At 39.3% G+C, this 21,919-nt stretch overlaps 2 protein-coding genes across 2 annotated transcripts; one reads left to right on the plus strand and one right to left on the minus strand.

Moving 5' to 3' along the window:
* Positions 1–10,699: 10,699 nt before the first annotated feature.
* Positions 10,700–14,181, plus strand: LOC101298419 (ras-related protein Rab7-like). Its single transcript, XM_004299049.1, has 7 exons — positions 10,700–10,891; positions 11,101–11,127; positions 11,232–11,331; positions 12,724–12,870; positions 13,002–13,082; positions 13,205–13,350; positions 13,891–14,181. Exons 1-7 carry the CDS (start codon positions 10,839–10,841, stop codon positions 13,955–13,957), a joined length of 621 nt encoding a protein of 206 aa, XP_004299097.1. The 5' UTR covers positions 10,700–10,838; the 3' UTR covers positions 13,958–14,181.
* A 733-nt stretch (positions 14,182–14,914) lies between these two features.
* LOC101298706 (SWI/SNF complex subunit SWI3D-like) lies at positions 14,915–20,507 on the minus strand. Its single transcript, XM_004299050.1, has 7 exons — positions 20,084–20,507; positions 19,213–19,739; positions 18,035–18,694; positions 17,210–17,376; positions 16,490–17,130; positions 16,001–16,215; positions 14,915–15,910 (listed from the first exon to the last, which is right to left on the minus strand). The coding sequence occupies exons 1-7, from the start codon at positions 20,505–20,507 to the stop codon at positions 15,536–15,538; spliced, it is 3,009 nt and encodes a 1,002-aa protein (XP_004299098.1). The 3' UTR covers positions 14,915–15,535.
* Positions 20,508–21,919: the final 1,412 nt, after the last annotated feature.

Here is a 21,919-nt window from a genome sequence, read left to right on the forward strand (position 1 = left end):
GAGAGAGAGAGAGAAGGTTTTACCTAAAGAAGAAGGGCATGCAGGGGAGGGGATTCTCAAAGGAGGGAGAGGAAAAATGAGGTTGCATGGTAATAATTGAACTCTAGAACAAAGAAACCGTGGTCCTCCTTCTCCCAAATCATCTTCCGATAAAACCTGAACTATTTTCTTCATGCACTTCTATTTTTAAGTGAAAGCTTTCCTTATTTTTGCTATTTTTGAAACAACCATGCATTTGTCGTTGACAGAGAACAACCACAATTCACAACTTTGTCCTAAGTCTGTTAAGGTTTGTTCATGACATCTGTGTACTTTAATAAACACAAATACATAGCTAACTTGTAGCCAAAAATAACAATAATCATATTTAGCTTCAGTAAATAATATATCATTATGTCTTTCTGAGTCACATGCTCATGTTCAGTATTATAACGAATGTACATAACCAATCTCTTATATTGATGAATTATGCATACGTGACTATTAGGACGTACATGATTGACCAATTTCCAATCATGTCTAGTGTCAATTTACAATGAGCAAGAGTGGAGTGATTCTCATGTATGGAAAATTCTACAATGTGTTAATGCATGTGAATGATGTGATGCATCAACTTTGTAAATTGAGTCCTCAAACTAGTAATATTAGTCCTTGAAGTTGTAATACGAGTCCTTAAAGTTGTAAAATTTTATAGTTACAACATTAGTCATCATGTGTCCTTAAAGTGGTAAAATGTGTATTTAAAGTGGTAATTGAGTCCTTAAAGTGATTAAAAAAAAGTTGTTACAATTTTCAGGACTCATATTACAACTTTTAGGACTCAATAACCACTTTAAAAACAAATGAGGACTAATGTTGTAAATAATTTTTTTTACAACTTTAAAGACTAATATTACTACTTTGAGGACTTATTTTACAACTTGAAGACAAAATTGATGCATCACATGCATTAACACATCCTAGCCTTACCCCTCATGTATATGCTTTCTTCTTTAACGCCCAATAATTTTTTCATTTCTTTCTACTATTTCATAATATATATCTTTTATATACTTGAAGTTAGAGACGTCTACCCACGAGCAATACACAGTTACGCACACTTCTAATTTCTGAGAAAAATTCCTAACTTTTTTTTTTGGATTAAATTCATTTTACTTCTCGTAAAGTTTGGGATTAACTTCATTTCAGTTATTGTTCTCTCAATTTTAAAAATATACCCCCTGAATTTTCTAATTTTCATTAGACATGCCCATTTGCTAAGATATCGTTATATTTGAACGTTAATTTTGACTTTATGACTCACTTTTGGGGTTGAAACAATCATTTCACGACAAAAAATCCACTATACGGTCCATTTGTTAAAATTCAGGGGTTAATTTTAAAGTTGAGAGAACATGGACCGAAATGAAGTTACTCTCAAACCTCAAAGGGGTATTTAAATTTTTTTTTTTTCCCTAAGGTTAGCCCAAGTATGAGAGAAGGGTGGGATCAAATTCGGTTACAACATAGTAGGCTTAAAATGGTTCGATTATGTAACAAACAAAATTCTAGCTTTTTCATTCATAATGATCATATGGATGTCAATGTCATATCTTCTTTCTATTGTTGTTCTAATACACAAAGCGAAAAAAAAGGGTGAGATCCTAGCTGACCTCTTACTCTCTTTTTACTGATTACATAATTTAATGGATTAAATTTAGTTTACTCTTTTAAGGTTTGAGGTTACTTCATGTTAGTCAATGTACTCTCAATTCAATCAAAAGCACCTCTGAGCTTTCCAATTTCAGTCAGTCGTGACCAGACTTCGTCCAAATTGGATGTTAACTTCAACAATGGGGCCTCTTTGAAGGGCTAAAATGGTAATTCTAGCACACAAAATAAAACGCAAAGAAAAAAAAAAACATCATCTTTACTCTGATCCCCAAAGCTTCCTCAACCTCCTACTCCTTAGTTCCTTTCTCTTCTATCAGCTCTTCTTATTCTTCTTTCTCTTCTCAAAGCCGTGACATAGAAACCAAAAAAACACATCCTTGATTTTTTTTTTCTTTCTCAGTTTTCGCATTCCTCACTCCAAAATGTTATATTTAGAAATACCCATTTCACAATCTCCACCTCAATTGAACCGGTTCAAGGAAACCGATCAACCAATCGGTGATGGTGGCACATTAGACGTGGTCTGAACTCGCCGACCCAATCAGTTCTAGATTGAGGTGCGCTCCGAGAAGCGAGTGGTTGAGGGGTTAAGGCCAAAAAGGAAAAGCATGCTGCCAAGTACAAGTCTAAGCTTAAGGAGGCTGAGACTCTAGAAGGCTTGCCAGGCTGCTGTGCAAAGGGTTTCCGACCTTATGGAAGTTGAGAAGCTTAACGCTGAGTTTAAGGCTGACAATGAGCAGCTTGATGCAGAAAATGATAAGTCTAAGAAATTGGAAGTTGAGCAATTACAGTTGGATTGATCGCCCTTCTCTGAGCAGGTGGCCTTCCTTGCCTCGTTCGTGAAAAATGACTTAACAAAAGGTCTCTTAGTCGATTATTACTATGACTCTGTGGACAAGGTCTGTGAGATCCAGCTAGCCAGGCTTTGCGAGTACAGGGTGATTTAATGTGTGCCTATGCTTGCTTTGATGCTAGTGAGGACCCTTGTTCGAGCTCAATAAACTAGCTTGTTGTTTAGAAAAAAGAGAAAGTGTAAAGCCCAAAGGTGACAAGAAGCCAAAGAAACAACAGCTGAGCGCGACCGGTCAACGGGCACGTTTGGTAACTATGATAAGATTGAATTAGGATAACAACAAGATTAGATTAGGATAAGATTAGATTTATTTCAATAGCAAATCACTTATACATCATTCAAAAAGATTTAAAACACAAATAAATTCATTTGTTTTGTTGTTAAACAAATAAGGACAATTTTTAACAATTAAGGACAATTTTTTCTCTACATGCCATGTGCCATGATTTAATTTACCAAATTAACTCTACACTAATTAAATATACTTTTAGAAGAGAAAAGTCTTTCCTTTTAAGATTTTTCAGTAAATAGAATACAGTAATAAATTTTCAATAATTTAGTGTAGTAGCAGTTAATTTTAGTAGAAGTAGTAATACGTAGTAGCAGCAACAACATGAATCAACAATTTACAATAACAACACACAACAACAACACACGCAGTAGCACACATCAACAACAACACACGCAGTAGCAACACACATCCACAACAACATGCAGTGGCAGTACACGCAATAGCAGCACACAACCACAACACATGCAGTAGCAGCACACAATAGCAACACACAACAACACACGCAGTACCAGCACACAATAACACACGTAGTAGTAGCACACAACAACACACAGCAACAACACACGCAGTAGGAGCACACAACAACACGCAGTAGCAGCACACAACAATAGGCAGTAGCAGCACACAACAACACGTAGTAGCAACACACAACAACATGCAGTAGCAGCACACAACAGCACGTAGTAGCAACACACAACAACAACACACACAGTAGCAGCACACAACAACACACACCAACATCACATGCAGTAGCAACACACAACAGCAACACATAGCAGACACACATGAGCAACACACGCAGTAGCAGCACAACAACACACGCAATAGCAGCACATAACAGCACACAGTAGCAGCACACAACAACACACACAGTAGCAGCACACACCAACATCACATGCAGCAGCAGTAGCACACAGCAGCACACAGCAGCAGCACGCAACAACAGCACGCAGTAGCAGCACATAGCAAAATACAGTAGCAGCACGAAGCATGAGCACAAATTAGCTACAAATGATCATTTTTTGCTGTCAAATTCAAAAGATATGGGTTTTAATTCCAAATAATCTTTGAGTAAATCAAGTTGTAGAGATCGAAGAATAATCAAATCAGACCTGGTTGGATTCGGCGAAGCCTTAGTCAACATTAATTTTTCATTATTCTGCTCCTCCTCCCTTCCTCGCCTCCTAGCGATTTGGTCGGAGCGGTGACCGGCGAGAGGAAGAGGAAGAGGAAGAGGAAGAGGAGGAGAAGGAGGAAGAGGAAGAAGAAGAAGAGGAAGAAGAAGACCGGCGAGAAGAAGAAGAAGAGGAAGAGGAAGAGGAAGAGGAAGAGGAAGAGGAGGAGGAGGAGGAAGAGGAAGAAGAAGAAGAAGAAGAGGAAGAGGAGGAGGAGGAGGAAGAAGAAGAGGAAGAAGAAGAGGAAGAAGAAGAAGAAGAATAAAAATAATCGGTGTGTTTCTTAGATCTAAAAATGGTAGAGAAATGGTATTTTGAGTTAGTGGCAGTTTTGTAGATATTTTAAAAAATAATGGTTTTTTAGGTATTTTGCATAAAAAATTGCTGACAGGGCGTGGTACTATACACTGTGGGCCTGTGTATATGTCCTTATTTGTTTAAATCTGTTGAAATATGGTTTTTCTGTGTTTTGCAACTGTTTATGGTAGTGAGATGTTATTTTCTATTATTTCAAATCCTTTCATTTGTTTGGTTAGAAGGATTAGTACGGGAATAGATAAAGTGGAAGAAATAGATCTCTGGTCAGCATCCATCTTCTTCAACACAATCGAAAGCCCAATTTGTCAAATTCTCAATTCCTCTGCGAACATAAATGCCTTAAGCTAATTAACAGTGGCGACAAGTAGACGAGAGCCTCCGATCCTGGAAGCGAGACGGTTCCCCAAAACCCAACTCCAATCTCCTTCCCTCTGTCAACTCTATTACATGCCCAAATGAAATCATGTACGACTCCCGCGGCTTTCCCAATCTTCCTCCAAAGTCCTTAGCATCTCCTCCGGCGCCGTCCACAAGGCTCTCTTTCCCGGCTAGGTCGTCGTCGCTCACATCACAGTCGTCAAGCTTTTGGGCTTCGGTCATTCGTCAACCGCGTCGATCTGTACAACTAGCTATGATAGTGTTTTATTTCGCGTGGAGACGCAGAGAGGAGGGTCGCGTACTTGCGTCGTCTTTAAATCCGGCTGGAGTTTTTTATATCCCACCTTTCTAACAGGTTTTGATATCCTGGTCTGACAAGACTTAATATCCTGTCCTAGAGCAAATATGAACTGCCAAACGCTGGAATAGATATATTTTTCTCCTATCCAGTTACTTAACCGGGCAAACAAACACCATTAACGAGAGGAAGCACAAGGTCTTAATGCCCTCGACACTCATCTGAATGTTGGATAACAGGAAAATGTTAACCCACAAGCTCTAGCCTTTATGATGTAGTAATAATAATAATAATAATAATAATAATAATAATAATAATAATAATAATAATAATAATAATAATAATAATTTCTTATTGTTTGTTTTTTTGTTTTTTGAATTTTTTTGGCATTTTTGAATATGCCCAAGTTATTTGAACAACTTGGGGTTGGTCGCCTTTATTTATTAAATATATTAACGATCACGCATGTTTGTGTGAGCCTTGAGCTTTTATTGTCGTTAACGTGTATGGAATGTTAAAATAATATTTTTTTAGAACATTCATGAATGAAAGTATATAATGGTTTAAATTATTCGATATTCCATCCAAAACAGAGTGCATGATGTTGATACGGTGGATTATCTGTGGGAAAATCCCTTGTACTAGTTGTTTCTGTTGGGGTTCCGGGGCGGACCGGTCACAGAATGCATGAAGTTCCACTCCAACCTGCACAAGACAGTCACAAGATCAGGAGTCAAGATTGGGAAGCCCAGCCTATGACTCTTCGATGCCTAAGTCAAGGACTAGCCGGTGCGAGAGAGTTAAGTTAGAGAGGGAAAGTCAAACTTACTTGAACATGGAAGCATCCCCTATTCATATAGTTTGGCGTTGGGAATCGTGTCAATCCCTCTCGATGTGGGACTGGCGTGAGCCCTGATATGTGCCCAACAGCTTGAATTGAGACATTGGGCAGCTGTTGCTAGAGGCTACCCTGAGGGGCTCCGGTGTACCATCGTCCAGTCGTGCCGGTGAGCTCGGCCTGTCGTGGATTGGTGCCGGACTTCATGTCTCCGGTGGCCGGACAATGAGGACCTTGGGTCTAAAATTCTCCTTGTTGGGAGATATAGTAAACACTAGTGGATGTTGTTAATGGTTTATAATGATAAGAAGGATAGATATAATGAGACATAAGGTTTATACTGGTTTAGAGGGAGACTACATCCACTTAAGCTTCTACTATGTGTTGGGTGTCTTTGTGGACAAATGGTTGTAATTAGATGTTGAGTAAGTGGGAAAAAGTCTCTTTTTATAAGGAAGGGAGGGTTTTTCAATGTGGGACAAGAGTCCTATTTCTAGTCTTCAAAATGTGCTTGTGAAGGCATATTGGTAAGGCCATGAAGGTGGCTTTCCGGTAAGGTTTTGGTGACTTTCAGGTACCGTTGCGTAGCTTGTATGTCGAGCTTCGAGATATATGTCGTAATCGGGTCCCATCATAGCTCTAGGCCCACAAAGTGGGTGGTACTTATGTTTGGTAGCATAGCATAATAGCCATGCTAGTGGTGGTATATCTCTACACATGACCTTTTATTACAAGTTGTGATTGTGCGTAGGCAAAGTACACTTTTGTACTGAAGGTGTTCAGTATTCCACGGTCATTTAGAGCATATGCAGCGGGTTCCCAAGATCATGTCAAAAAACATGATTCTTGCTATTTTGATGGCAAGAATCAATGCAACAAGAAAGAAATGGATGCAAAAGAAATAACAGGTCCCACCACCCACCATAAAAAAAAATACACCAACGCCATCAAATTTCGCTTACCTGAGTGATGGGCAGCAATTGGTGGGACCCACGCACGTGGGCGCCTGCCAGCTGCCTTAAAGACTCTTTAGTTGACGTCTTGAATGTAAAAGGTGGCTGAACGCATGAATTCCACAATTTGATATGGTTCCTAGCCTCCCACTAGGATTAAGTCTTTTGGGATATAAGATAGTGCATTAGCGAAACCGCTGATTGTAGAACTGAGCTACCTTTTTATTCTCAAATCTACAAACGTACTTAGACGAATTAGTGCCTTTCTTCGAGAATGTCTCGGCTAAGGTTAGTCATTCCTCGTATGTGTTTAGATCATAACCTTCAACTCTGGGGTTAGGTACAATGATCCCAGCTGGAAGTACGGCTTCCATGTCGAACGCAAGGTGAATGGAAATTCTCCATTTGCGTTCGTTGAGTTGTTCGTATTGCCTAGAGGATTTCTGCAATTTCTTGGCTCAAAGGGTTTTGACATCAACCACTTTCTCAACTTTTTAATGATCTTGTTGACCGCTTCCCCTTAACCTGTTTTCGAGAAGGATCACGATACTGATAAGGTCTGTTTGTTATGCGGACGCAATACAAACCGAATATTGATTGGAACAAATAAAAGAAAAGGTAGACAAGGACACAAAATTTATAGTGGTTCACCCAATCAACGTGATTGAGCTACGTCCACTTACGAAGCCGGCGATAAATTCCACTATAACAATTGAAGAGAATATAATAGAGAGTATTAATCAAACTCTCTAACCCAAAACCCCAATACGCCAATCTTCTCTGTTGATAGAACAAAGAAGCTACTGTAGGTTAACTATCCCAAATTCCCTCTACCAATATACTTGGCGGCAGCATCTATATATACACATATCACTCATCCTAGTTAGCCTAGATATACATGTATATATGCATTCCCTAATTAACCTAGGCATAGTAAAACCCAAGTGATCAAGATGGGCTTCCCATGGTTTTGGTCCACCTTCAAGACAAAGCTAATATTTAATATGTGTGTCATTAGGAATACGTGTCTCACCCTTGTTCTCGCCAGAGACCTATCAAAAAACAACCAACAAGTCAGATGTGTCGGGCTTTACTACTCCGATGTTTAAGTCAATACAAGTTATGACGTCAGCAAAAGAAAAATGGGTAGTTTTTGGACTTACCTTGTTTAGATGCTTTTGACTGTTTATATAGGCTTATGGAGGATGAGATCTCCCTTTATATTTGATGTGGGAGCTTATTCCTTCATTTTCTGGTTTTCTTCCCTTTTTAGCCAAGCCTAGCTTCCTTTTGGTTTTCCAGCGGCGCCTAGCGGCCATCCTGCCTTCGGCAGCCATATGGTGACTCGTTGCCCTCGGTAGTGGTCAAGCATATGAGCTCAAGCGCGATCACCCCTTGCCCATACAATTTACCATTTCGAAGGCAGCAACGAGTCGGTTTGCTTCGACCTTGTCCTCAGGAAGGGAAATTTCGCCATAGAGGTTGTGATTGATGATGGGATCCATCTAACAAGGTAGAGATAAAATTTCTCTCCTATTTTTGGGATCCATTCTATCTTTACCTAGCTTTTGTTGGGGAACGTTGTTGGATCTTGTGGAGTAGGTATGTTGGGTTCAGCTAAGCCCGTGAACTTGGCAACAAAGTTCGCCACTGCCTGACCTTTCATTGTCGTTCGAGGAGTGAGTTTGATGTCAAACTCGTTAAACTTGGTCACCCATTTGGACAATTAACCAGAATGGCTCTAGTCGCTGCAATATTTGATGCAGAGTAAAGTATAAAATGGGATTGAACATATCGGCGGAGACACATAGTAGCAATGACGAGCGCCAGTTCCAATTACTCCAGTGTTAGATATCTTATTTTTGTGTCAGTTTACCCTTTTGGAAATGTAGTAAATTGGTTGCTCAGAAGCATTCTCTCGACGAACAAGCACAATACATACAACAGTCTCGAGAACAGCTATGTAGAGATATAATGTGTCTCGTATTTTGGGAATTGCCAACATGGAGACAACGACAAAGTATTCCTTGATTCTTTGGAACACTACCTCGCAATCAAGCGTCCAATCAATGAATTTGGCTTAAAGAGCGGAGCTCATCTGTCCATGAGTTTTGATATGAATTGAGATATAAAGCGTTGAGCTTTCATGGTAACATCAAGGTTTCATCCTTTGTAGAAGGAGCAGACATGTTAAGAGCATCTCAAATCTTAAGTGGGTTACGCTTGATTCGTCGTTCCTTGACTATTAGCAGATGAATTTGCTGATCATGATGGCAGTGCAGCATTTCTCTGGATTTAATCGCATTATGTAGACTGTTGGTATTTCGAGAATGATCTTGAGATTCAGAATGTGGTCTCCAACGTTGAAGCTTTTGACTAACATGTAATCAACGTAAACTTCAATGATTTTGCCAAGCGAACGTCAAGTTCATTAGATGTTGGTATGTGGTCCATGTGCTCTTCAGTCCAAATGGTATGACTTTGTAACAAGATAGGTCCCTGTCAGTTACGAACGTTGTGGCGATCTTTTGGGTGCATCATGATTTGGTTGTAGCTTGAGTATCTATCCATCATGCTTAATAACTCATGACATGCGGTTGCGTCAACTAGTTGATCAATGCGGGGCGATAGAAAGCTGTCTTTTGGACAAGCGTTGTTCTGATTCTTAAAATCTACGCACATTTGCCACTTGTTGTACGTTTTCTTGACCATGACAATGTTTGATTGAGATCCAATGTGGATAATGCGTTTCACATATTAAACCAATTTTATGAAGTCATGAGACTTCAGTGTGTATAGCTTGATATTTCTCGTTGTCGAAAGGTCGGCAGTTCTGACGAACGAAGACACAGCCAGGCTTAATGTTGAGCTTATGGCTAACGATTTTTGGGTCTATACGGGGTAAATCCGCGTATGACCAAGCAAAGACATGAGAATAATCTTTCAAAAGAATGTTCAGCTCGACATTGATCTCTAGAGAGAGTTTTGTGCCAATTTTGACGGTGCGCTCGGGGATGCTTCGGAAAGAGCTTGACCATTTCAAGGATGTTTTCTGGATCAACTGGAGAGTTTGCTATGATTTGTTCGCGAGGATTCCTCTGGTGTATTAGTAGGTTTAAGAACGTCGTTGAGTGAAAACACTTCAAGCCGTGTTCACGTTTGTTAAGTAGTAGTGACATTACAGTCATGAGCTTTCTGTTTACATCAACGAAAGGTGCATGTGTCGTTCGTTGTAGGGAATTTCATGACCAACATGAAGCCTGCAATGATGGAACACAGTCTATTTAGTGTCAGACAAGGATCACGTTGTAGGAACTGGGGGCGTCAATGATTATGCAATTGGAAAAGATTGTTTTAGAACAGTTCCCACTACCCAAGCGTAGTTTCATGTTTTCTTAGCTAAGATGTTGTGTGATCTCTCCTGAAAAACTGGTTAATGGTTCGTGGTCCTAGACCATCTTCTTCTCTTGATGCTCGAGCTTTCTGTATAGATATTTGAATACGATGTAGACAGTGGAGCCATTGTCGATTAGGACTCGTGTCATGCTAATATTGTCGATGAAGGCTGTAACTAGGAATGGCTCGTCGTCAATGATGTTGATATCGTGACGCTCCTCCTCACAAAATTCAATAGGTTCTCACCCTTCACAGTTGGTTTTTGAAGGGTGATCAATTTAAACGTTGCCAACCATAGCCTCTTGGCAGCTAGTGACATTCCCTAGAAGAAGGCAGAATGTTTCGCGTTCGATCGTGTTGGCCACGAGTGGCATTTGTGTCGAAGGAGGGGTTGGACCGTTGGACCAAGGTCTTATACCTCATATTCTAGACTCCAATTTTTTCTAATTTATATAAATAATTTGTGTGAAATAACTCCTTTGCCCTTGCGTTAACAAAATGGTCTTGAGCAAACAGACAATTACAGGTCGGCAACAGCTTCAGATGACCCGGAGACTAATAAGACTAGAAGACCACCCAGCTTCAATTCCCCTTCCTTCCTTCTCAGAAACCTCTAGAAACCTTGACAATTAGCTCCCTCCCTCTCTCTCTCTCTCAGATCGTCCCCAATTCGATTCCGAAACGATGCCGTCTCGGAGAAGAACGCTCCTCAAGGTCATCATCCTCGGCGACAGCGGGTCCGAGTCTCTCTATCCCTTTCTATTTACTTCCTGTACTTCTGTGTTCTAGGGTTTCGCGCCTCAAAACTGGGCGGATCTTTCTAGATCCTAGCTCACACACAGTGATCCGCAACCATAATTTTAATCACTACACGAAAATTTGAGTTTGTTAATTGCTGCTTAGGAGTAAACCGCGTTTGCTTGATTTGTGATTTGTGATTTTGCAGGGTTGGGAAGACTTCTTTGATGAATCAGTATCCTTTGCAGCTTAATTTAGCTTTTTGGTTTTTAAGATAAATTGATGTTGTTGTTTACATAAGAGCAAATTTTGGTTTTCGCTTGACCGTAATTCTTATAGATATGTTAATAAGAAGTTCAGCAATCAATACAAGGCGACTATCGGAGCCGATTTTTTGACAAAAGAAGTGCAGTTTGAAGACAGGCTCTTCACCCTACAGGTCTTTTTTTAGTTCTTTAGTTCATCTTATTGATTGAAGCATTTAGATATTTTTAAGGATGTTTCTCGGTTTGAATGCGGATGATTAGTTGGAGACTTATTTATATTGATTCGAATTGCATGGACTTGTGGTTGACCAAGTGGTGACTTAGATTTGGAGGAGCTAGGTGGTTATGAGGTTAGAAAAACACTAGGTAGGACTAGAAGATTTGATCCGATCAGTTTGCCTTTTGGTTCTCACACTAAACCAGAAATGGCAGTTTGTCCTTCAGAGAATCTGAAGGAATAATTAGGATCACTAATCTGCACAGCTACATTGAACATTCACATGCTGAAATCAAAATTGTCTGATGGTTCTGACTATTGTGATTGGCAAGATAGTTTTTCGTGGCTGGAAAGTCTACTGAGGCCTGAGCCTTCACATCAAAAATTTCTTTACTTAAATGGCCTCATCATGGAGTCTTTTGCTAGAAAGGACAATTTGTTGGCTTGGAGTATCTGCTAGCTTAGGTTGTCACTTTTTTATGAACTAGAAATTTGAAGGGCACCTGCATTTGGTCACTTTGCACAAGTGGTACAAATTGGACAATACTCCAGCTTTGAAAATTTTAGAGGTGATTTCTGTACAGAATGGAGTCCAAATCCAACTTGCTATGGATTCACAAAACTGCTTTATGTCTTTCTTGTTTTTGGCAGTGAATGAACTGCTTTGTTTCAGAGTTTGCCTTGGAAAAGCTGAACTATCACTTTGTCTTCATTCCCCCCTCTTCATTTTCACAAAGTTTGTTGTTTTACCGACTGATATGCCTTTCCAGCCATTCCTTCCTTTCCATATAGTTGTTTAGTTATACTACCATATCTTTAGCTGCCAGAAGCTAGAGTATTGAGGGCATAATTTTATTTTTTCGTGACGAATTATGTCTAAATTATATCTGAATCTTAATATCGTTTCACATTGTAACCTTTCATGGCAATAAACAAAAGTTAGTTTGGGTTTTATATAAACCAATGAATTAAATCTAAATCATTATCCCTGTATGTGTGCGCTTGTTATATTGAACAGCCTGATGGATTTCACTGTTTTAGCTGCCAGAAGCTAGAGTATTGAGGGCATAATTTTATTTTTTCGTGACGAATTATGTCTAAATTATTGTTTAGTTTTTATTATCTCAACTACTCACCCTAGAGCAACTTTGCATCATAGGCTACTGTGTGGAGATCATAATCTAGGGGATTTTGTTCTCTTTATAGCATAATCAAGTGGAATCCATTGAATGTTTGTTCTAGCTTAGCATGTCGGCAGTAGCTTCTGTAGTGGACTACTGGACTTTTATGTTCTTCAGTTCTTGGCTAGTTTGGCTATAAGTCATCTCACCTTCTTTTATTTCGTTAGATTTGGGATACCGCTGGTCAAGAACGGTTTCAAAGCCTTGGTGTAGCATTTTATCGCGGTGCTGATTGCTGTGTTCTTGTTTATGACGTTAATTCGATGAAATCTTTTGATAACCTTAACAACTGGAAGGAGGAGTTCCTTATTCAGGTATTGTCTTTAGTTTCTTGTTGCACTTCTTGCAAGCTCTTCCAGTTATCTTTAAATTCAACTTCTATTTCATGGCGAGTACCATCGGGAAATTGGGCTTTCAATATATTGACTTGGAAAATCTTCTGCAGGCTAGTCCTAATGATCCAGAAAACTTTCCATTTGTTGTTATTGGAAACAAGATTGATGTAGACGGTGGAAATAGTAGAGTGGTATGCATCTTGTACAAGAGACAATTGTCCTCTCTCTCTCTCTCTATATATATATATATATATACTCTCTCTTAGTTATCCTGTCTTTTGAAGTCTATATATCAATTTTTATTATTTTCTAGGTGTCGGAAAAAAAAGCTCGAGCTTGGTGTGCCTCAAAAGGAGACATTCCGTACTATGAAACCTCTGCCAAGGAAGGCATTAATGTGGAAGAAGCTTTCCAGTGCATAGCAAGGGATGCCCTGAAAAGTGGGGAAGAGGAGGAAATGTAAGTTAATTAGAAACCATCTCCACATGCTAATCACCCATTTATGTCCTCCAGTTTGAATAGTTAATTTTATAGATATATACGAACGAAACTTAATCTAATACCCAGCCAAAATAGTTCCTCATGACACTACCTGGGTTAGGTCACCTTTTGATAATGTGATTTGGTGGTTCTCGATATGTCCATCTTATTTCACTTCTGTAATGGGAATGAATTTCAGTGAGCATTTTTAGTAAATAGTTGCCGGTGGAGCACATTAAGTGAATCTGTTTACCATTACAAATTGAAGTTGTGTTCCACCAGCACATACTCTCTTTTCCAAGTAATCAAGTTTGATAGTTTTGTTATAGAGTTCTGTATGTCCTCTACTCTTTAGACTAAAAAACCTTGTTGGATAAACATTGCACTTAACAGATTGTGTAGGTGAGAGCTGTTCTGGGTTTAAGCATTACATTTACAGTTATTTATGCTCTAGAGTTCACCTGTTTTGACATATTTTCTTTTCGGTTGTGCATCTGTGAAACTTTACATTTCATGAAGATACTTGCCGGATACCATTGATGTTGGAAGCAGCAATCAGCCGAGGTCAAGTGGATGCGAGTGCTAAATATTTCAACTGAATTCTTTTCTTGTTCAAAAAATAAGTCATCTTTGGAAGTACATTTGTCGGTGTATGCACTGATATTGTATATTACTGGCTGTTTGGAGAACAAATTGGTCTCATCAATGGTTTATTCATCTCGGTTGTGTTGTGCCTTTCTTTTTGACTCCTGGTTTAATTTGATCAGATTCATATTTTATTTCATCTCCTATTCCCTTATTTCTTATTACAGTACAGTGGCACAAGCTGTGTTTTGATGCATTCTTCATGAAGCATAACTCGTTTTGTATTTTAAGTCAACTCCTACAAACTGATTTAGATGATCACTGTCGATAGGATTCCCAAGTTGATGAGCAAATAATAATAAGCTCAAAATGGATTCCTGCGAGAAGGGAGATCTCCACGAGATTAATATTCCAAATTTCCAACTCATTTGTGTGTGTAAATGTACTTGTCACTGAATATAATGAGATTTATGAATCAAATTATGCTGCTGGGACGATTTATGAATCAAATAATGAGATAATATTCCAACTCATCTGTGAGTGTCGATGTACTTTGTCACAAGACTACATAAATCTTCAAAGCTATGCTGCTGGGATGTTTATCATACATATATTTGAACATAAATTACAAGATATATGAATCAAATTACTACATAGAGTTTAAACTATTTATATAAAAAGCAAACCAAAATTACAATATTGACAAGGATGTGTTCACCATAAATTTGTAACAAGGGTTGTATGTTGTGTACTACCAATAATGAACTAGGACTACACAATAAGACTTAAAATTACCACTCTTACATTTGTACTTTATAATTTTAATAAAAACATATTAACCCAATACTGGTATAGTGGCAAGTTTTTTATTTTTTTTTAATTTATATTTTTAATAGGTGTGGCAAGTCTTTTTTGTTAGTGAGAAAGTGACTCGCCAAGCTTAAAGAAGAAATCAAAGTTAAATTATGCACTAAATGAACTCGATCCAACTTTGGACTTGATGTAGACTTACTGATAAGCTGTCAGAGGTGCAATATAGTATATCTTACAGAATCAAATATGATACAATTCTAATTTTCTGAGTTTTCTCACCTCATGAAATGTTGCAGCACCCAAATTCAAGCGGACATCGAAATGAAAGCACTAATTGAAGCTGGAAAGGTAACATTTTAGGGAACATTTGGTGAGTCCTGTGTCTGGTAGAGAGGACCCCGGTGCCTTGGCCTCAGTCTTCATATTACAAGGTAATCCTTGGTCATGAAGCGAGACAGTTAGCTTTTGAAAACATTGATCCAGTTTATAGATAGGCCACTTCCCAGATCATCAAACCAAGTAAAACTTCATGCCACGCCTTGCAGCAAGACAACAGAGCACATTCAATCTCTCTTAGAACCCCTTGTCTCTGGTTTTATCAGCGGTAAACATTGGCGACATGGAAAGGTGGCATCATGTTGTGACAGAAACTAGAACATTAAAATAGCAGACGGAGAATCTGCCAAACTTCAACACCTTGCATGGTAACAGGCGTGGTTGATGACTGTTGCATAAGTAAAGATCAGCATTTATTCACATGTTGTCTTTACTTTGCCCCCATAGAAGAAAGGCTGTCCTGACTGGGAGGCCGAATTGGACTTCCTGACAAAGTTGTGGATGAAAATTGGTTTAAAGGGGTTGGAGGCACTGCTCCCATGGGTCTCGACATGGGTGGCCTTTGTGAGGCCATCATAAGTGGGGGCCTTGGAACTGCGTTTGTAACATTTGTGGCCATTCTATTTGTAGGCATTGCAGATGGCATTCCTCTAGATGAGGAACCTGGTAAGCCAAGTCGGGCAGCAATAATCTGTGCCCGTTCATGGTAGAGCTTCTGTCTTGACCTGTCCAATTGCTCTTTTACCCTCATCACAACACTTTCCATCTCATTAAAGAAACCTAACTTGGCTTCCAACTTATGCAACTGCAGATGAACAAAAATTTCCAAAAAGTAAGAACTTCATGTTATTAATAGCAAACAAACAGTAAGGAGAAATGATGGCAGTGGTATGACCTGCTTCTCTATCAACATGGCTGCAAGCTGTCGGATTTGATCTTCTTCCTGTTCTGCTAGAAGTTTTGCCTTCACTGCAGCTGCTGAGACTGCAGAAACCGCAGCTTGCTTTACTTTATCAATTTTCTGTTCGCCTTTCATCTCTTGCTTTTTATCATTTTTCGGTTCTGTGCAGTCATGCTTCTCGTGTTTACTATCATCAGTTTGATCCTCACCTGCGCAGTGCAACAAACACGAAATTAGAAAATCAGAGGCATTGAAATGTTGTTGAATAAAGGCTTTCCCTTTTTGTTGCTTGATTTGTTGTACTTTAATGATCACAAGCATAACCGGCAACCATTTCTCCTTTTTTACCAAAATTTAACATGATTCCTCAGTGAAAAAGAGAACCTATTTGAACCCCATACATCCCTATATATATAGTATTCTTACTCAAATATGATATAACACACACACACACACAGAGCAAGAGAGAGAGAGAGAGCGTACTTGTAGTGTTTTCAACTGGTTGGGGAGGCTCATTCTCTTGTGGGGGCTCAGTATCACACACCATATCTACATCCTTTGAGGTTTCAGTAGGTTGAGGGGCTTCTCCTGATTTGACAGTAACTGGTGGTGGAGGCTCATCACTGTCTAAAGCCAGGTCATTAGATACATCCACTTCTTTTGTTGTCTCTGTAGACTGAGAAGGTTGCTCAGCTGAATTTGATGCAACTTGTTGCTGAGGCTCTGTCTTCGTTGAGGGAATGGAGACAGACACATCCACATCCATTGGCGTGTCTGTGGTTTCAGAAGGCTTTCCTACTGAAGTTCCCTCTCCCGACTCCTTTGTTGAACTTGGTGGTGCCTCAAGTTTTGAGTCATCTGACTCCCCCAAAGTAGGTGGTTGGTCATTTGGTAACTCTGAGTTGTTTGATTTGTTTCGTTTATCAGTTCCTACTTCCTCATGAGAAATCCTGTCATCTTGTTCTTTTGCAGATTGTGACTTTTCTTCAGGAGTAACTTCTTCAAGTTTCTTGTCATTATCATTTGATACACCTCTATCTTCCAAACCAGAGGTGGAGTTATCCTCTTTATGACTATCTTCTTGATTGACTTTGTCACTCTGAGCTTCCCTTTCTGCAGCAACACTGCAAATCCCTCAATCGCATCAGATAGAATACACAGAAACTGGTAGGGGCATGATTTGTTCACACAAAATCAACATACCTATCACGACCAGCCTGTTCCTCTCTGTCAGTTGGTGGATCTTCTAAAATAAAGCAGTGCCTCGAAGCCAACTCAATGCCAGGAGCATCTGCAGTTATAGACTTTAAAGAGTTATGTGCTGAAGCAATAGCATGATCAGGTCCCACCAACCGTGCCAGGAATGCGGCCTGTAAAAGAGTTCAGCCAATAAGTAGTGACAATAGCCAGCTTAAAAGTATGAGTTATATGCTTCTGTTAATCCCCACACCATGTAACAGATCCACTAGACTAGATTTTATCGGTACGGACACAATATACAGCATAAATAGATGCATGCATGCATATAGACCAGAGTAATGGAGATGCCTGCATGCATACATCATACATACATTAAACAGGGATGATGGAATAAAAAAACTATACAGCACGTTCTCAAATTGAGATCAAATATTTCGACATGACAAAGGTGAAAGGGTTAACAAGCTCAGTAATACAGTTATCTCAAGTTCTGGCAGCAAGGACAAAATTTCTGAGTGCAGATAAAGTGGAAATTTTAAAGAGTAAATGAGATTGCAATTGCCAGACACTGAGCCCACTAAAGGCAAAAAATTTATCGTAAGTTTGTCAAAAGTTGTAATGGATGGGTACCTCAACGCTACATTGATGAATGGCTAGAAGAAGACAAGATTTTTTTAAGACAATGATTATACAGCACTTTTAAATGTCCAAGGATTTCAGTTCAGTTAAATATATGCATAATTAATGTTCTATGTTACTTCTTTATCTAAGGCACGACTCAGACTGACCCATGGGCTGATGCACCATAGCCACAAGTAATCAACTTACCAATGCCATGGCAGGGTTTCCCACATCTGCAAATGAGAGTTGACTTTCAGGTGTTTGAGGATAACCAACAACTTCAAAGGCTTCCTTCAGAGCCTTCAGTGCAAGGTTCTCATCTGTTTCCTGATCAAGTTTCAAATCACCAGTGTCTTCCAAGTTTGAGGTTTCCTGACCAACTTTGACTTCATTTTCATCTTTTGGCTTGGAAGTATCCTCCCCATCTTTTGACTCACTTGCTTCTTTTGAAATTTCCATCGGGGAAGTTTGAGGGTCACTCTCATTAGCACTTGTCTTATTCTCTGTTGTTCCAGGGGTATCTTTCGGGGGCAATGTTTCATTGTTAGTTGAAGTTGGATTTGCAGTATCTTTGGCACTGGCATCAAGGTCATCATCATGGTCTAGGAAGGTATCCTCGATTGGCATTTGAACAAAGTGCAATATACATTGAGCTTTTGTCTTTGTAGCAACATGGTCAGCAATCTCATTCCAGTCTTCTTTATATAATTCTAATGCTTCAAGGAGAAGGAGGGTCTCCTGATCTGTCCAGTTCCCACCACTTACCCCATGAGCCTCAGCAGGCTCCATAAGTATGAAATCTGTTGAAGACATACCCGAGTCGAATTTCCCGTTGTTAAAGCAATCAGAACACAGATCAAAATCTGCCTGTTAAAAAGAATGTAAACAGTAAACAGGACAGTCGTAACCATGCAACTAAAATTTACAGCAATTAATAAATGTATCACCACAACAACCACTTCATCAGACATCAAGTTCAATCAACCTGACATGGAAATCGTTTGAGTACATCTATGCCATACTAGAAGTAGTTTACGCTAATACAGCAGCAAAGAATAAGCGCCAGGCAGTATTATCAATTTTTACTAGCTGGTGATAAATCCTACTGAGTTCTGAATCTGCCATTTTTAATTTGGACAAGTACATATACCACAACAGTACAATCACATAGTTCACACACTAGAAAAATATGAATCTTAAAAAGTTATGGCAAAATGACTTCTTTGTTGCATGCAAGTGGTTTAACTAATCTTCATGTTGATGACAAACCAGAATATTTTCTTCATTTTATAATTAAAAGGTAACATCCATATTTAACACAAAGATAAGGTATGTATTCTTTTTATAAATTCAATGAAAATCAGGTAATTTATGAAAGAGCCGACCTGCTTCTGGCAATGGTAACGTTTGCGTGAGCAATCAGCTGAACAAGAGTTGCAATGGTACTCAACAGCTGGCCCCTCAGGCCTCACCAACTCTTCAGCAATTGTCGACTCTGGGAACAGCCCAGATGGCACAGTTGGAGTTATTAAGTTAGTCTTAGGAACCAGCGATGATCGTGATTCTAGTGCTTCAAAGCGATACAACTTATCTACCAAAGAATCCCTTTCAGCCACCTCCTCACTGTTGACACTCGCGACAGTAGAACCTGTTGGCGGGAAAGGGTGGAAATTTAACAAACCCCAGTGATCCAAAAACTCCATAACTTCCTGTCTCGATTCAAAGTCTCCAACTTCAAGCTCCAACATGTCCTTCAGCTCAACCAATGTCCCCGGATCCGCATGGAATTTTTTCAAGATACAATTGCGTATCTCCAAGTATGTATCAGGAGTTCGAGTATCAGACTTCCCATCAAAGAAAGACGGCAACATACGCTCCTCAATGGCATGAATCTTTGTCCACGAAAACCAACCTGTAATCCAGAAAATTGATCCCAATCAAAATACTATCACACTAATCTTCCAAAAAATAGGAATTTGAAACCTGTCTAACATAGAAATCCATCTAATGACTTACGCCGATGAACATTACTTAAAAAAACAAATTCTCAAGTATTATATCAAAGGAAAGGCAGTTAAATCTCTAATTTCAATAGCAAAAAACTACTTTAATTAGCAGCTCTATATTTAGTTCAATGCTCTCATTTTCAGTAACTGAACTATACAGAATCTCAAAACCAAGCATAAAAAGAATCAAAATTTTCAGTCAATTAAAAAAAATAATGAACAACAATAAGGGTTTGGAAATTGGTCTCACCACAGTGACTGGGAACCACATGAGCATTGGCATCGCGAGATCTAATGGCTTCAAACTCAGCTTCCATAGCCGCCTCCAAAGCCTCCAACTCGCTCTCCCTCTTCGCCTGCTCCGCCTCCAGAGACGTCGGCTCCGGCCGCTTCGTCTGAGCAGCTGGCTTCGACGCCGCTGCTGAGGCCGACGAGTGGCTACTGGGCCCCTGGCGGGCCCTCGTCAACGGGCCGTTGTGGATCGGAGCGTGAGAAAGCGAAGCCTTCTCGCGAGTCAAGCGTTTCGACGGCGTTGACGAAGAGGCCGAGCCGCCGAGGCTGCTGGCCTTTCGCTTCTGGCCTCCGGCACGGCGTCGCGAAGATGTGGGCTCGGTGGCCGGAGAGTCGGCATTAGCCGGAGGCTGAGTTCCGGCGTCGCCGCGTTTGTCTTCCATGGATTTGGATGCGGATCGGGGTTTGGGCTTTCCGCAAGTGAAATACAGAGGACTTGGACACTCTTCTGTAAAATTTTCACTCGCACAGTTTACTTTCTATTTTCAAACATTACCTCTTTCATTTATATATCTTTTCTTTTTGTTACTACTTTCTTTTTATTTTCAAACATTACCACTCATATTTTCATCGACATCGACGCGCCGTAATATGTTTAACTTGCTTTATTTTATACGGGTTTCAGATCGTGTGTTTGAGTTATCATTTAGGATTGTGTTGGAATTGATAGCTCTATTTAGACTTGTACTTGATGATACTGAGCTTCCATATATACAAGTGAAGCACGTTGGTAGCAATATATACAAAAACTATCAAGTATAAACTAAAACAATTGGCCGGGCTAGTCCTTCTGTTTGGTTCAATTGTCATTCCGGCTTCTATGGTCCCAACGTTTCATGTGGATCAGCTAGATTTGGGTAAGTGTTGATCCTTTATTGCATACTTCAAATATTGATGTCATGTTGTAGATGATATACGATCACCAATCTCAAGATACACATGAGATTGTGGAATTAGAATGTTACAATGATGGGTGTAATGAACAAAACCCTCTAGGAGATGTTCCTAAAAACTGAGAGATCGAAGCTAGACTCTGATTTAGTACCGGGGTCATGTTGAAATTTTTATTGTAACACACAGAATTTCAACTAATTTCAACAAGGTTGATGTTATTAACACACATCATCTATTTTTCTATCCACATATTTTAATTTTATTTACAAACTTGTCACTTGAATTCGTTTCATGATTGACTCCCATCATAGATGAGGTGTGTTAATAACAAAAAATGATGTGTTAATAACATCACCCTTTCAACAATGTTATTGTATTAGTATCTGGAAGACTTTTAATTGGGTGTTTTCATTCCCAATCTCTTTTAGTTGTCTTGGATCGAGATACTGTTAATTCCATTTTTAGCATCCATAATCATGTATTTTTTCTAAAGATGATTTCATTCATTTTCAGACTAAAAAAAGAAAAAAAAAGATGAATTCATTTGGGGCTCTGTGCTAATGGTTTTTTCTCCATTAAGTTTGCAACTTGGGATTCAATGTAACGCTTTAGAACCTCATTCTAATGCTAAGTTTTTGAGTGCCATTTGGCGTTGAATATCTCTCCAAAAGTAAAGTTTTTTGCTTGGCTTTTGATTAGGGGAAGAGTAAAAACAAGAGCTAGAATTGCAAGATAAGAATTGATACTAGATGTGCTCTTTGTAATAGTGGAGTTGAGGACCTAGACCATCTCTTTTGTGCTTGCCCTTTCTCTACTAAGGTTTGGCGGCTGTGTGGTCTAGCTTTTACCCTTGTTTCTTTTTTGAATTTCAAAGACTATCTTAAAAACCTCTTATCATCGC

This window comes from Fragaria vesca, linkage group LG5 (assembly GCF_000184155.1).
Source record: "Fragaria vesca subsp. vesca linkage group LG5, FraVesHawaii_1.0, whole genome shotgun sequence".
NCBI lineage: Eukaryota > Viridiplantae > Streptophyta > Magnoliopsida > Rosales > Rosaceae > Fragaria > Fragaria vesca.

What these genes read in the sequence shown, in the direction of transcription:
- LOC101298419 (XM_004299049.1), top strand. Translation starts at nt 10,839, where the DNA reads ATGCCGTCTCGGAGAAGAACGCTCCTCAAGGTCATCATCCTCGGCGAC. An exon ending in AAGACTTCTTTGATGAATCA is followed by an intron (nt 11,128 to 11,231) that starts GTATCCTTTGCA and finishes TAATTCTTATAG; the next exon opens with ATATGTTAATAAGAAGTTCA. An exon ending in ACGGTGGAAATAGTAGAGTG is followed by an intron (nt 13,083 to 13,204) that starts GTATGCATCTTG and finishes ATTATTTTCTAG; the next exon opens with GTGTCGGAAAAAAAAGCTCG.
- LOC101298706 (XM_004299050.1), bottom strand. Translation starts at nt 20,507, where the DNA reads ATGGAAGACAAACGCGGCGACGCCGGAACTCAGCCTCCGGCTAATGCC. An exon ending in GTTACCATTGCCAGAAGCAG is followed by an intron (nt 18,695 to 19,212) that starts GTCGGCTCTTTC and finishes TCTTTTTAACAG; the next exon opens with GCAGATTTTGATCTGTGTTC. An exon ending in GAAACCCTGCCATGGCATTG is followed by an intron (nt 17,377 to 18,034) that starts GTAAGTTGATTA and finishes ACTCTTTTACAG; the next exon opens with GCCGCATTCCTGGCACGGTT.